This window comes from Sebastes umbrosus, chromosome 19 (genome assembly GCF_015220745.1).
Source record: "Sebastes umbrosus isolate fSebUmb1 chromosome 19, fSebUmb1.pri, whole genome shotgun sequence".
Lineage (NCBI taxonomy): Eukaryota > Metazoa > Chordata > Actinopteri > Perciformes > Sebastidae > Sebastes > Sebastes umbrosus.
This window is the reverse complement of record NC_051287.1, coordinates 10,287,347-10,302,546: the sequence shown is the minus strand read 5'-3', so window position 1 is coordinate 10,302,546 and position 15,200 is coordinate 10,287,347. Positions and strand designations below refer to the sequence as shown.

The 15,200-nt window shown below is 40.0% G+C and overlaps 1 protein-coding gene across 3 annotated transcripts in view; it reads right to left on the bottom strand.

Moving 5' to 3' along the window:
• Positions 1-15,200, bottom strand: part of igsf9a (immunoglobulin superfamily, member 9a) — a 58,961-nt gene that overhangs the window by 31,534 nt on the left and 12,227 nt on the right. For all 3 annotated transcript variants that reach the window (XM_037753542.1, XM_037753543.1, XM_037753541.1), the window contains exons 4-6: positions 7,083-7,229; positions 2,974-3,122; positions 2,013-2,124 (exon numbers count right to left, since the gene is read on the bottom strand). In XM_037753542.1, coding sequence (XP_037609470.1) covers positions 2,013-2,124; positions 2,974-3,122; positions 7,083-7,229 — 408 coding nt within the window. The remainder of the gene's footprint in view (positions 1-2,012; positions 2,125-2,973; positions 3,123-7,082; positions 7,230-15,200) is intronic.

The following is a 15,200-nucleotide window of genomic DNA, read 5'->3' as shown; positions in this document are numbered from 1 at the left end:
TGAAAAAAAAAAAAAGGAAATATGAAATGGTTATGTTTGAAAGGTTATGATGGTTAGGTGCAATATTTTGAGGTGAGGTTATTATACAATGAGCATGTTGATAAAAGTATTTGGGAGTAACACAAACCAAGGAAAAGACTCACCGGGTTAAAGGGTAACTTTAGTATTTTTCAACCTGGACCCTATTTTCTCATGTTTTTGTGTCTTAGTGTGACTAATGGGGACAACAATTTCTGAAATTGGTCCAGTATCGAGCGACAGAGCTGCAGCTGCTAAACAAGCTGTAATGTAATTGCTCGGGGCGACTCCTCATCGTCAATGTACGTCCACTAAAAGTGCTTGTTTTTGCCACTGACAGGCTCAGATTGTTATTATAAGTGGCGAGCACTTCTGTTCTTGAAACTAATGTACCTAGGAAAGCCATACTCATCCTCTGAATGACCTACGTCTCGTATTTGTGGTTGTAACGTTTCACGAGGCTGTGATTATCCTGGAGGTCAACAGTGAGGTCAAATTTATAAAAAACAAAACTTTGAAAATTACCATGCCAGTTTTTCCTCGCCAAAATTTTGCATAACTTCGTTCGAAGCGTTATTTAGTTTTAGTTTAGGTTGGTGTCAATGGATTCCTTAGGTTTTTTTGTTTCTAGTACCTTCACTCTAGCTCTATAACTGAGCCTGCACCCTCAAAGAGTGGAAGAGGTTAAGGAATAACAAAACGCATATCCTTTCGAGAGGATGAGCTTTGGATTTGAGAACTGCACACAGCGTGCTGAGAATTATGATTTTCGATTATGCCATAGCAACTGAGAAGAGCTGTCAAACACACCAATGTAATCTCCTTGGAAACTAATCACACACAGCTACTATAACGTGCTGAAAAGTCACATTTATCTCTTCCCCCTAGCGTGCCGAACACCGACACGTGCGCTATTTGCAAAAAGCTAATAAAGGGAGGCTTGACACACCACGTTTCATGTATAAATAACCACATGATCTTCACGGCAGCCATTACCGATTAGATTTATAGCTTTAACACGCTTGATGGATATATGCATGAGTGACAGTTTACAGGTTACTTAAGGCTTTTAGACTGACTTCATCCAGATCAGTTATTAGTCTCCTATAATCCATCCATGTGGCAACGCTGCGCACAAACGCAGCCAAAGCTCAGATACAGTGACTTAGACCGAAAAAGCATTAAGGGAGTACGTGCTCATGATGATTATTATTATTCAAAAATGTGACCACTGCTGCGACGGAGAGATTTCCAAAAATGAAGTGAAACCTCAAGTAGAAATTATGCCAAAACAAAATGTTTCCCCCGTGCACCACACTCCAGACGAGTCGTGGTTCTCCGGAGAAAATCTGCAGTAGGTGTAGGAGTAGGAGTACAGGAAGGAGTCAGAAATAAATTCCACAATGTATTATGCAGTGCTGTGTCGGTGTAATCCTATGATACACGGTAGCATATTCCACATGTATTTGTCCTTACATTAGACTGTGAATTCCTAAGGCTGCGAGTGAATCTGTCAAAAATTGAAAACGTCTCTTTTGACCCCATGCTTCAAGAGAAATGCACATTTCCCATTCGACAAAAAACACTTTTTAGAAAACTAAATTATAAATAATGTGAAATTGTTGACCAGACGGAGATATTTTAGTTCACTCAGCCACGCACTCACGTCTCTGAAATGCAGTCTTCAAATTGAGGAAAACACAAAGCTTTACCACAAACTCCTAACATCTCAGAGGAAATCCTGTCTCATATCATGATATCAATATTATCTACACAGGATAAGAGTTGAATTTAGTTTGAGCTTCTGTTACCACTCCGTCATATGATGCAAGAAGGAGAAACAGAAAATGTAAATTGCGGTGGCTCCCAGCCAGTCAGGCATACACACATCACAGAGACTGAAGGAACTGGCAGGCAGACAGAAATACAAACAGACAGACAGACAGACAGACAGACAGACAGACAGACAGACAGGCCGTCAGGCAGCAACTGACCTTTGATCTTCACTTTGGTCACGCAAGTCACGTTTCCCTCAGAGTTGGAGGCGTGGCAGGTGTACTGTCCTGTTGACTGCATGCTCACTGCTCGCAGAGATAAGGCTCCTTCCTGGTAAATAACATGATATGTCAGAATAACGGAGAGGTGGATGGGTGCAAACAGTACATATGGATACATACAATACATAGCTATAGGATATATATAGACAGACAGGTACATGTAAATGTAAATGTGTTAGACACATACATACGACAGATGGATATATGTACATACATATATCTACATCTACTCAAGTACTGTAATTAAGTAGGCTACAATTTTGAAGTACTCTACTACGACAGTCTCTAGTTAATTTGCAGATTAAGTAGGGATGCACTGATACCGATACCGGATCAGATATCGGGCCGATACTGACTCAAATAGTTGGATCTGGTAACGGTAACAATGGGGCTGATCTATTCTATTCAATTCTATGTTTATATACTGTTACTGTTGTTGCTGCATTCAAAAGGTTTACACCTGAATTGTAATTCCTGTTCATTTTCTCAAATCTCATCATCATCTTAACATGACTCAAATTGAAATGTGTTTCTGTTTATCACTTTGAAACAGGTCTGAAGTATTTCGTTTTTAATACAAATAGCCCCAAGGGCATCTAAATACTAGTAAATACTAGTAACTTGGGAATTTTTCACCCCTTTAAGTGGTCCATGACCCCAAAAGGTTAGAGAACCCCTGAACTAGACAACCCCTCTGCCCCCTCCACTCCTCTACTAGAGGATGGAGAGGGGAGATGGTAGGTGTAATAAGGGGGGGATAGCATCCTCCCTCATATCGCCTACTGGATATAGCACAAACAGAAGATACAGCAGATAGATATGGTGGATATGAGCTACAGACACATAAGCAAAATCCATATGTTCATACATTAATGCATACACAGTTACATAAACATACCTGATAATTTATTCTTTGAATCACACTGCCATCCTTAAGCCAGGTGATGGTTGGAGCAGGGTTGCCATTAGCAACACAGGCAAGAGAGAGGTGACTTCCAACCAGAGCCTCCATCACAGGAGGTGGGGCTTTGGTGAAGGTGGGTGGAGCTATGGAACAAAACATTAAGGTGAACATTCAACTCAAAACGGATCTGTTCATCTATATATGAGGAAACCGCCTACTGTTTAAAGGTGCTATTGATAACTTTGATAACATTCAGCCACTAGATGGCACATTCTCCCTCCCCCGTTCCATTGCGTTTACTTCACAACAAGTGGTTGCCAGGCACTTACCGTCAATCTCAGCCATTTATTTGTTTATTCCACACTAACTGATGACCCAGAGATACCACAATGTTTCACTATTTGCTCACAAGCCTTGTTAGAAGTGGGAACCGAACGTCAGATATCTTCCCCAGAGATAAACAAAACATTAATTTTGGACCTGCCATCATAATATTATTTTGCAGGAAAAGCCATACTTTTATTCAGCACCTTTTGAAAGGCTCTATATATATATTATTTTTTTAAGATTCAAGAATGTCTATAAAAAATATACCTAAATCTGAAAATGTGGTTCTTCAAATAGAGGTGAATTCAGGCGAATAAAACTCTAATGAGTAAAAGAGAAATCCAAAGCAAGATCCACGCCGTCTTCCAAACAGCACAATGAGAAAGAAAACTGCAAAGAGAAAAGCCAGACTAGCAGACAATGAGTCTTTTGTCTCCTTCGTTCCTTTTTTATCTTATATAGCTATATATAGTTTATTTAACAGCAGCAGCCCGTGTTCAGTTTACTGACATCAAGTTACATTATTATTTCACATACCAAAGTGAAAGTGTCAGTTGCGCTGCCTTTTAGATCTACCAGCATGAACGTTTAGCTGCCACTTCAGGTCTCAGATCTCACTGGAGAACATACAGAGAGCCTTTTCTTTTCACGTCCAACTCCAAACAAGAACAAACCACTTGCAACTTCACCATTTTATTACAATTCTTCTAACTCATGCCCTTACTGTACCTCTGTTTAATAAACAAACAGAGAAAAAGTTTCAAAATGGCTTCACTATTTTTGTTTTTATTTGTTTTCACGCCACTAATGAGTGAAGATACTGGCATCATTTGGGCTTGAGTTTGCCATGTTATGATTTGAGCATATTTTTATGCCTGTGAGGGTTTTTGGACAATATTTGTCATTGTTTTGTGTTGGTAATTGATTTCCAATAATAAATATATACATACATTTGCACAAAGTAGGCATATTTGCCCACTCCCATGTTGATAAGAGTATTAAATACTTGACAAATCTCCGTTTAAGGGACATTTTGAACGGATAAAAATTGTGATTAATTGGCATTAATCACAATTTTTTTATGGACAATCATGCGATTAGTCGCGATTAAATATTTTATATTATATATATATCATTCTTATCTGGATTACAGGTTTGTTTTAGTGTCAGTACACAGGAGAGACCTGGTGAAACTCTGGTCTATATTTAGAAAACCACCTGCCAAATATTTACTCCTGGTCCATAAAAAATAAGCTTTCACATGTAAATAGATTTAGTTCTTTGAGCTCTGCATTTCCAGCCTGTGGAGGGCACTGACTCTCTCAAATGTTGAGGCAGAATGCAAACAATGGGATGTGAAGAGCAAACCTGCAGGGCATGTCAGTGATGTTACATCCAAGGCCTCGAGTACACAGTGATAATCTATGATCTGATGCACACAGACCAACTCGGTGAAACTGTCTCGCCTCGCTTTGATCTGCAGCGCGCGCTGATACTTTGTTCTGTATGTTTGCGCGTAGAGTCACTGCAAAGGTTTTCCCAAATAGGGATAAACTTCAAAGCATAGAAAATAATGATGCATATTTCATATTTAGATATATTATTTAGACCTATCAATACGTGATGACTGATGATAAGCTGATTCTTTCCAAAAACCTGCATGAAGAAAGTCAAAAGTAATTCTTTTAAAAAGAGAAGTTTGTTTTTAACCACTTTTTCAACAGTTTAACTTTAAGCGAGTGTTATAAATATAGCGCCTGTCAAGAAACAAACAGCGCTTTACAGAATAAATGGAATAAAAGGCGAGATGTGGGGAAGACGGTCTGGAGGATTTTTACACGTTTGATTAGACTAAACTGCATCAAGAGGCTGAAAACCAGACTACATGTATTAGGAACCAATAGATCTGCATTATTTGGCCAAAACATAGACAGTTGCTGAAATCATGTAATTGTATAGGAATTAGATTTATTGCGACGTGTGATTGACCGGCTACCGCAGCAGCTGCAACCAATACAGCTGGAATTGCCGACACACACACAGCTTCCATTCACATGATGGTATCGAATGAAGTACTCTATTGGTATCACTTTAAGGCTACTGGTATTGGTACTGGTATCTTAATTTTTTAAACGATACCCAGACCTATGTAAGTGGAAGCCTACCTAGCTTCCTTTTTCCGTGTGCCATGCAAACATAATAGCACAACGGGTCCTCCCAAGTGTTGAATGCTGTAAAGGAACGGACATCTTTAATGACTGCCTAGGCTACAGCGCTATGACGGGGTTCAGTCAGTAGCGCACCACAGGAGCCGACTGCACATCTCCTAGCAACACCATCACTTGTCAGTCAAACACTGCTATGGGAAACACCCATCCGGAGGCTTGAAGCTCAGACAATGTTTCCATAAATATGTATAGAAAATGTATTCTATTCCTTTGGAAAAATGGAACATCATGCATAATTATAGCTGCAGCATCATTATGGTTTATATTTCCTTGCAGAAAAAGAGAGAATTCAAGGTTCATTTTGACTTTAGAGGCCCAATTAAATACAATTTGACCCTATAAATTGCACTGATATTAAACGAAAGGTGCGACTTAATGAAAAAATAAGCATTTCTTTCCTACAAGGTCTTTTTTTTTAAAAAAAGAAAAGAGCCAGACTTCTCATATATTAAATTTTGTCTAGACACAAGCAGCCATACAAGAACTTTGTTTTTCATACTTGGTGTTGCAGACACACTTCAGTTGGTTGCAAATGGTATTGAGGTTCAATATCCAGCCCTGTACACATGAGGCTGGCTTTTCTCTGATGTTTGTTGTGGTATTACCACTGAAAAATAAAAGTTATCTATTTTGAATTCCTGTGGTTTGACTGACATACTAGGCGAGGGCCATCTTATATATCCAGACCAGGGCTGTCGAAGTTAACGCGATAATAACACATTAACACAAATTTGTTTAATGCCACTAATTTCTAAACATTAACGCAACTTGTGAATTTGTGGTTGTAGCCGGCTCAGTTTTAAAGCTACAGTGACGGTACTGGTATCATATGAAACCTAAGGAATCCATTAGTACCAACCACGTCATACTAGTTTGCCGCGAAGGAGGCTAAATAACGCTCGAAACCTATGCTAAATTTTGGCGAGGAAAAACTAACATAGCCATTTCCATTGAGGTCCCTTGACCTCTGACCTCAAGATATGTGAATGAAAATGGGTTCTATGGGTACCCACGAAGTCTCCCCTTTACAGACATGTCCACTTTATGATAATCACATGCAGTTTGGGGCAAGTCATAGTCAAGTCAGCACACTGACACACTGACAGCTGTCGTTGCCTGTTGGGCTGCAGTTTGCCATGTTATGATTTGAGCATATTTTTATGCTAAATGCAGTACCTGTGAGGGTTTCTGGACAATCTTTGTTATTGTTTTGTGTTGTTAATTGATTTCCAGTAATAAATATATACATACATTTGCATAAAGCAAGCATATTTGTCCATTCCCATGTTGATAAGAGTATTAAATACTTGACAAATCTCTCTTTATGGTACATTTTGAACAGATAAAAAAATAATTTGAGATTAACTATGGACAATCGCACGATTAATCGCAATTAAATATTTTAAATCGATTGACAGCCCTAATCCAGACTAAATAAATTGTAACTAGCATTAATCATCCTTTGTTTACATTGGGATCACTGTTTTTGTCTTATGAAGCAAAAAACACACACACATACACAAACATAAACTACTTAATAATCCTCACCGGTTACAGAAAGCAGAGTCCAGGTGCCGTTTTGCAGCTCATCTGCAGGTTCATCCAGTAAGAGTACTCGACACTCGTACAAGCCCTGGTCATCCAGCAGCAGGTCCTCCAGCCTCAGGTCAGTGATTCGTACCAGAGACACCCGCCCTGCAGAAAGACAGTGCAGGTTAAGAGGTGAGACTGCAGGCGTGAAGGGCATGAGACAGGCTGACCGCATGTGATGCTGATTTCACTTGTCATCTCCCAGGTCTGAGCTGTGTGAATCTGTGTTGTTCTGAGAAAGAACATTGTCCTCAAACATTGCCTGAAACGGCAGCGCACAAAACAAACGGCTCAAACACAAACAGAAGGAATGGGATCTCCGCGGTTGCCAGGTGACGGCTCCCTCGAGCCGGAGCGCAGCTCGCAACATCAACTCTATCTTTTCCAGTCTGCGGCCCACATCTTTCTGGTGTCCTTTTAGTTTTCACACTTTATTAGGCAGACAATTGCGCAGCGACCTAACAGCATGGAACAGCATGTCTGAAGGGAAACTGTCAATGAAAGCATTAGTGAGGAGACAAATCTTCTCTCCACACCATGTTGGAAATAAAAACATGAAAACACACTGTAGCGTGGAAGCCTCAGTGCCACTGGGATGACTGTGTGGTGATTGTAATTATTAACAGAAGCTCTGATTTCCGGTGACTGCGGCAGGGATGGTCCGTCCTGACAGTCAGAAAAGAACCAGGAAGTTGGAGTTAGGTATGCTGGCAGCGATAACAAACCTTATTTACTTTTCCAAGCCGCCAAAGGGGAGTAAATCCACAGGGGAGAAGAGTATGTGGGAGGGTTAAACTAGAGCAAAACACACATCAGCAAACACTCGGGGGATTAAAGCATTTCAAAATCCTACCCTTTGACCCCTGGCAGGTTTTTTTTTTCCCTCTCTCGTGTTTACTGGCTCAGTGTGATATAGGTCAGTATAGCACCTTAGAGAAAAGGTTGTGCTGAGGCAGGGATGTTGTGCGAAACGTGACTGGGAGTTCTCAGATAAAAGGGAAGAGAAGGAAAGGGTGGAGGTGGAGGTGGAGGTGGAGGTGGAGTGAGAGCATGACCCAACGCCACAACAGCCGCCATATGAAAAATGCATGACTGCAAGAGATTTGAATGCGAGGTAAATTGAGTGTGAGAGGGAAGAGTGCAGAAAGAAAGAGGGAAGTTTGGACTCCTTGTCTGTCTGCGTCTCTGTGTTTGTGCTGTGCATGGCTGAGAGTGTAAAAACAAGCATTCAAACCAAGATTGAGTCAGTTCTCGGTGTGCAAACAACTCAAGAGTGTAGTTAAGTTAGCCTTGAATTGTTGATGTAAATAAAACAACAACATTTCCCTTTTTCTTCTTTCAAACCAAACTCGCTCCTGGCCGCCAAAGAAAACTCAAGAAAACAGTTATGTGCGGGGCGGTAATCTATTGGAATAGGTTATAATTCTTCATCATTAAATGTATCATCACTTTTATGGAAATTAAAGAATTTGCTGTATGGTGTTTTGGTCATCAACTATTGATTGCTATGCATATTGCAGAATATGCTGCAGGACTGCAAATTATATTACTATCTAGTGTTGTCGGGCTGTCAGTCGATTAAATATTGAATCGCGATTAATCACGATTGTCCATAGTTAATAATGATTAATCCAAAATTAATCGCACATTTTTTATCTGTTCAAAATGTACCATAAAGGCAGATTTGTCAAGTATTTAATGCACGTATTACAATGGCAGTGGGCAAATATGCTTTCTATATGCAAATGTATGTATATATTTATTATTAGAAATCAATTAACAACACAAAACGATGACAAATATTGTCCAGAAACCCTCACAGGTACTGCATTTAGCATAAAAAATATGCTCAAATCATAACAAGACAAACTGCAGCCCAACAGGCAACAACAGCTGTCAGTGTGTCAGTGTGCTGACTTGACTATGACTTGCCCCAAACCGCATGTGATGATCATAAAATGGGCATGTCTGTAAAGGGGAGACTCGTGGGTACCCATAGAACCCATTTTCAATCACATATCTTGAGGTCAGAGGTCAAGGGACCCCTTTAAAAATGACCATGCCAGTTTTTCCTCGCCAAAATGAACTCCCCTAATCTTGATTTTCTCCAGCGTTCAGTCATTAATCTTTACAGATGCGTATTAGATGATGCACCTAAAAGCCCTGCGGAAACAGAGACTAGAATCATGCCATAGATCATGACGCAGGTAACCAAATAAGAGTGGAAATGATACCGACAACAGGTAGAAGACCCAACCCCCATCCCCACCAACAACACCCCCCCTCCTCCTCCTCCTCCTCATGTTCTCTCTGCTAATCCCCCCATCTCTGCTCATTTTTCGACTGGTCCAAGCAAAACAATATCCTCTATCAATTCAATTCATGCACACCCACATTGACACACCCACATTGATACAACACACTCACACTCGCACACAATCGCCCGATGCATTTATTGGCCAAACTGTTTCCAACTGAAGGCCCCCCTCTCCTCCCAATAGAATACGCTCTCAGGTGACAGAAACATGAAACCATTCAGCGGTGTGACAAAATACAACTCTTTACAAATGAAAAGCTTCAGCCTGAATAGAAACGTCTAGAGGCTCTGCTGGTTTTAGAGTAGATTATTAAATGCGACGGTCATCATCTTTCTTTAAGACAATTGCTTTCAAAAGGAGAAATGAAAGATAATCTGAATTCAACTGAACTACCTAATTAAAAACCTTCATGTAAAGTCATTCTACATGGATCAAGAAACGTTTTGAAGTGTCACCCTTGGCAAAATCTTTGAAAACCAATTTTTCTATCGGTTGACCTTTTCATAATGTCAGCTAAAATGTTAAGCCTGATGCTTAATACTCTGCACAGCTTCTATTTCTATGTTATTACTGCTTCACCGATGTTGTGCTTAGTTGATTTTATTCCTGAATTTGGGTTTTCTATTTTATGTAAAGGGGACACACCCCAGGCAAATACATTGTTTTTCATGCACTGGTCCATGTTGAGCTACATGTATTCTTTCAACAAGTGGAAAGAAAACATCTACGATACACATTTAAGTGGCTATTTTACTACACCATGTCTATTTGCGCCTGTAAATGTCTTCTAAAGTTAGCATTAGATAATGCCTCATTTGCATATTGAAACTAGGGCTGTCAATCAATTAAAATATTTAATTGTGATTAATCGCATGATTGTCCATCACGATTAATTACAAATCAACCATACATTTCTTATCTGTTCAAAATGTATCTTAAAAGGAAATTTGTCAAGTATTTAATACTCTTATCAACATGGGAGTGAGCAAATATACTGATTTATGCAAATGTATGTATATATCTATTAATGTAAATTAATTAACAAAACAAAACAAAGGCAAATATTGTCTAGAAACCCTCAGAGGTACTGCATTTAGCATAAAACACAGCCTACAGCCTAAAAATGCATTAAAGAAATTAGTGGCATTAAAATTAATTTGCGTTAACACGTTATTATTGTGCTACCTTTGACAGCCCGAAATGTTACAATACATATTTTTAAAGGCTGTTATCTCCCAATGAGTTTTTCCTCATAGGCTGAGCCAGAAATCTCCACATCAATAGCACTTACACACACCAAACGTTCCTGGTTCATTCCTATCTATATTCCGAAGGCTTTTGCTGAGGGGTTTGTCCATATATCATTCATAGCCTGACTTATAGAACGTTTAATACCTGAAAACATGGCAAAAATTGATTTTTTTTATGGCTGCTGACAGCACTTTCTGATTTATGGAGTGATAAAAAGAGATATCCAAAATTCCCTCTGTATAAACCTTTGACTCGAATGTCCAATGTGAACAAAATGAAACAAAAATTTTGAACCTGGCTTCAGATTTCTGTTCAGGAAATTATGCAAATTAGCACATATTTGATATGATAATGCCTCATTTGCATATTTAAACATACATTTACAGAAAACTTGTATTACAAAAAAAGAATTGTCCTAATGTAAGTAATCAACTGGGGAAGTTGCATGGTAATATCTATTAAATATTTTACCCTATTCACCTAGGGTGTCTTTGTCAAGCACTTGTTAAGCAGATCGTGCTTTGAACTACAAAACAAAACTTGAAAAAAATGACACGTTTCAAACTCAATCAAGTATTCCTGTGAAATGACGGCAGGTCCGTGGTGCCTCATAAAACTCACTAAGAAGCAGGGCCCTTTAATGACAAAAGGAACACTTATTTTCCCTCAGTTGTCTCCAGAGTGAAGGATGCACCAGAGATATTGATTTTCTTTCTCCCAAAATGGATATGTAACATTTTGGGAAATTAAGTTTTTAAATGACAAAATTCTTTTGGGAGGAGGTGTCTTGTTCGGTTTGGACAGGGCTCTGAATGAAAAATCATTTAAATTCGATACCGCTGCCGTGCGACACCGACGTTTTATGTCCCTGAGAATGTGATATTCACGGGCAGGAAGCCCACATCGCCTCTGAGGGATGTCGTCAGCGCTTGGCAAGCCGAGGCATTCAGGTTTCGGTTAGAGAAAGAGGCAGATAAGGTTTCACTCCTCGCTGCTTGTCGCTCCATTGAGCCCCGCTGTGCGATCGTGATCGAATTTGAATTGAGAGGCAGAGCCACTCGCTGCTGTAACGAACGGGAGTAATCCCAGTGCAAACTCTCATGTTTGTCCACGAGGGAAAGGAAGCATATTAGCCTTGTTAACTGTGTGTAATGTTGCTACGGACGCACACAGCCTGCTCCAGCTGATTGTGATGGGGCGTGCACGGGAAGAGCTTTCAAACAGTGCATTTATACAGCTGTATTTACTTTTTATAGAGTCAGCAGCAGCTGTATGGGTGCTGAGGGACTCTCTGTCCTGTTCACAGAGCAGACACTAATCCTCTGATCTTTACCGCTCTATTACAACAAATACATTTAAACCCTTTTAGCTCTTAACACTCTCGGGGGAGCGATCTAATGTATCTCACGCGTCAGGAGCTGCACACACGGTCAAACACAAAGCACATTGATGGATGAGGTGGCCTGCGATCAGGAAAGTTTGATTCTCATCCTTTTAAAAGGGGGCGAAGAGGTGGTGGAAAAAAAATTAGCCTCAGCAGCAGTTGAGTTAACTTGAGTAGCCTTTTGAATCACAACAGCTAAACAACAGTTGGACTCTGGGTCTTGAAGCCAAACCGTTGAGAGACACCCGAGAACATTCGTGGCCCGAGGAGGTGAAATCGACACCACTCGATCCATCTCTAAAGCGTTAGTTTCCCATGCTGCACCTGTTACTCCCACACCAGCCAGTACCTGTGAGAAAGCTCCAGCTCAGCATCAGACTGGACAAAGCATCTTTTTCAAACCTTTTGTATCTATAAAGAACAGCTTTCTGTTTGTCACCGGAGAGCCATGTGATTAGCATACCTGTCCCTGTAAAAGAAGGTGCTTTTCTGTGCAGGATGCTTTATGGTCGAACGAAGTGTACAAGAAGTGTATTCACGGGCCAAAGTGTAGGCAAATTTTAGGGTTTTTTACTACCTGTATATTACCCCACTTCTTCTGAAACTAACATCCGGCGTAATGAATTGTGACATCAGCGTACGTTGAAGGATCGTCTTCACAGTCGGTGACAAAAGGCGACTGTCTTTTATGGGCCCGGGCTGGAATTAAAGCCTGCCCCGCTCCCACTTACGATAATTCATCAGCCAAGGTTCACCCTGACTTTATTGCTATGTAAATGTCAGTATCGTATTTCCTGCTGGGGTTGGGCGAGGGAGTGGCGTTCAGCTCAAACGAGAAAAGGCCTTGGCTCAGCTGAAAGCAGGTTCAGATCCTTTGACAAACACATACCTTAATGGAATGATTACTGTTCTTTACTGTTAGTTTACAACCAATGAATGAATATGTGATACCAAAGAGTTTTCTAGATTGAACTAATAAAGTGGCCTAAAGGCTAAGGCTGGTAATATTCCATACTTTTATTATTGTCAACAGATTCCCAAAACCAACAATGAAATCGATCCTACAAAGTATTTTCTATTCAGTCAAAGCCTGATTTATTCCTCTGTGCCATAGAGCTCCACTGTTGTTCAAAAACTATTATAAACATGTTAATGAGCCACACTAGCCATGTTTCCATTCAACTGTCAAGCAAACATACGAATTAGGCGCATTTCCATTAACTGGGGTGGAGCAAATAAACTCGACCACAGCGCGATTTGGTCAGAAGTCGGCGCTTTATGATACGTATGGCCGTAATCTGCCAGTAAACAATAGAATAAGTAGAGGTTGCAAACTGGAAACAAAACAAGTCACCTTGGCCATCTAACCCATCCATGATCTAACCCATGTACTGTACTAGACGAAAAGAGAAAGGTCTTCAGGAATTTGTTTCAATTGGACAATTTTTAATTGTTCTTTCATGTCAGCTAGTATTGGCCATGCTTCATGCTGTCCGGAGACGAAGATCGTCAGTCATGTGAGTTAAATGTTTGCTGCGTCAGAATTTATTCAGCGCATCAACTCTTTCGACAAAGGCAAAAAAACAAAAACAAAGTAGGACTGTCAAAGTTAATGTGATAATAACTAATCGCAATTAAGTTGTAGCAGGCTCAGTTTAAAGGTAGAGTACTGGCTCTTTCATATGAAACTAGAAAACCTAAGGTATCCATTGGTACCAACCATGGAGGAGGCAAAATAACGCTCCAAACTTGCGCTAAATTTTGGTGAGGAAAAACTGGCATGGCCATTTTCAAAGGGGTCCCTTGACCTTTGACCTCAAGATATGTGAATGAAAATGGGTTCTATGGGTACCCACGAGTCTCCCCTTTACAGACATGTCCACTTTATGATAATCACATGCAGTTTGGGGCAAGTCATAGTCAAGTCCACACACTTTAGCCCATCAAGTGACACACTGACAGCTGTTGATGCCTGTTGGGCTGCAGTTTGCCATGTTATGATTTGAGCATATTTTTTATGCTAAATGCAGTACCTGAGAGGGTTTCTGGACAATATTTGTCATTGTTTTGTGTTGTTAATTGATTTCCAATAATAAATATATACATACATTTGCATAAAGCAAGCATATTTATCCACTCCTATGTTGATAAGACGTTCTAATTGATTATCTAATTACTTACTTTATGTGACCAACAGCTAAAAGGAAAAGGCAATCAGTTTATAATGGTTCCAAATAGTCACACTGGAGAGGATTTAACCTTGAAATGTGTGGTATTTCTATTTCACAAGTCACCTGCTGTTCGACAAATGGGCTTTTTTCTCCCCATAATTTTCCCTTAAGTAGCTTTAAAGTTGTGGAAATCCACTCATTTCACACTGTCTGAGAGTATCACGCACTGTATCAGCTAGTTCCAGCTCTTCAGTGAAGCTAAACGATCTTTACTGCGAAAAATTTCAAACTCAAACGGAGGTATTCTAGATAGTCTTTCCCATCATTTTATACCCATTTCCCCAAACTTCAGCCGGAAATATTTGGTATCTTTGGAAAAGTTGAGATCTCCACTAGAATTTAAAATAAAGTTCAGTGGGTTTGAGCAACGTTTAGCTGCACAGCATGAATTTTCAATGACTGATGCAACAGCGAGTAAGTAGGGTTTAAATTGTTTCATTGTTATATGATTGTTGATGTCTACCATCTACCGGTATTCAACTTGCTGGAAATAAATGACAAGTGGTAGTTAGCTGTCTGCGGTCTGCTCTCACCGGAATGTTAAACAGTATGAATTCTTTGAAGTGGTACCATCATGTCTGCTGGGGCAGTTTATTTCTAAAACCGCATTTTATAAAAACCGTACATGGTGCTGCAGCAGAAATTCAAATAGCCGTTGAAAAGGTCAATAGGTTGAATTTCTCTTCAGGCAGCTCTATGGAAAATAAAAACCACCCTGACAAAAGGAAGATCTGAGCCACCCAGACATGCTTTCCTTTTGTCCACACTAGTCCCATTGTTTGTGACTTTAAAGGATAACAGGAGCTACACAAAGGTATTCCTGGTCCATTGAGGATCCTTTTCCCCACAGACTCCCTTTGTTCTTGGAGCTGTGGGCAGAAAGTGCACAATG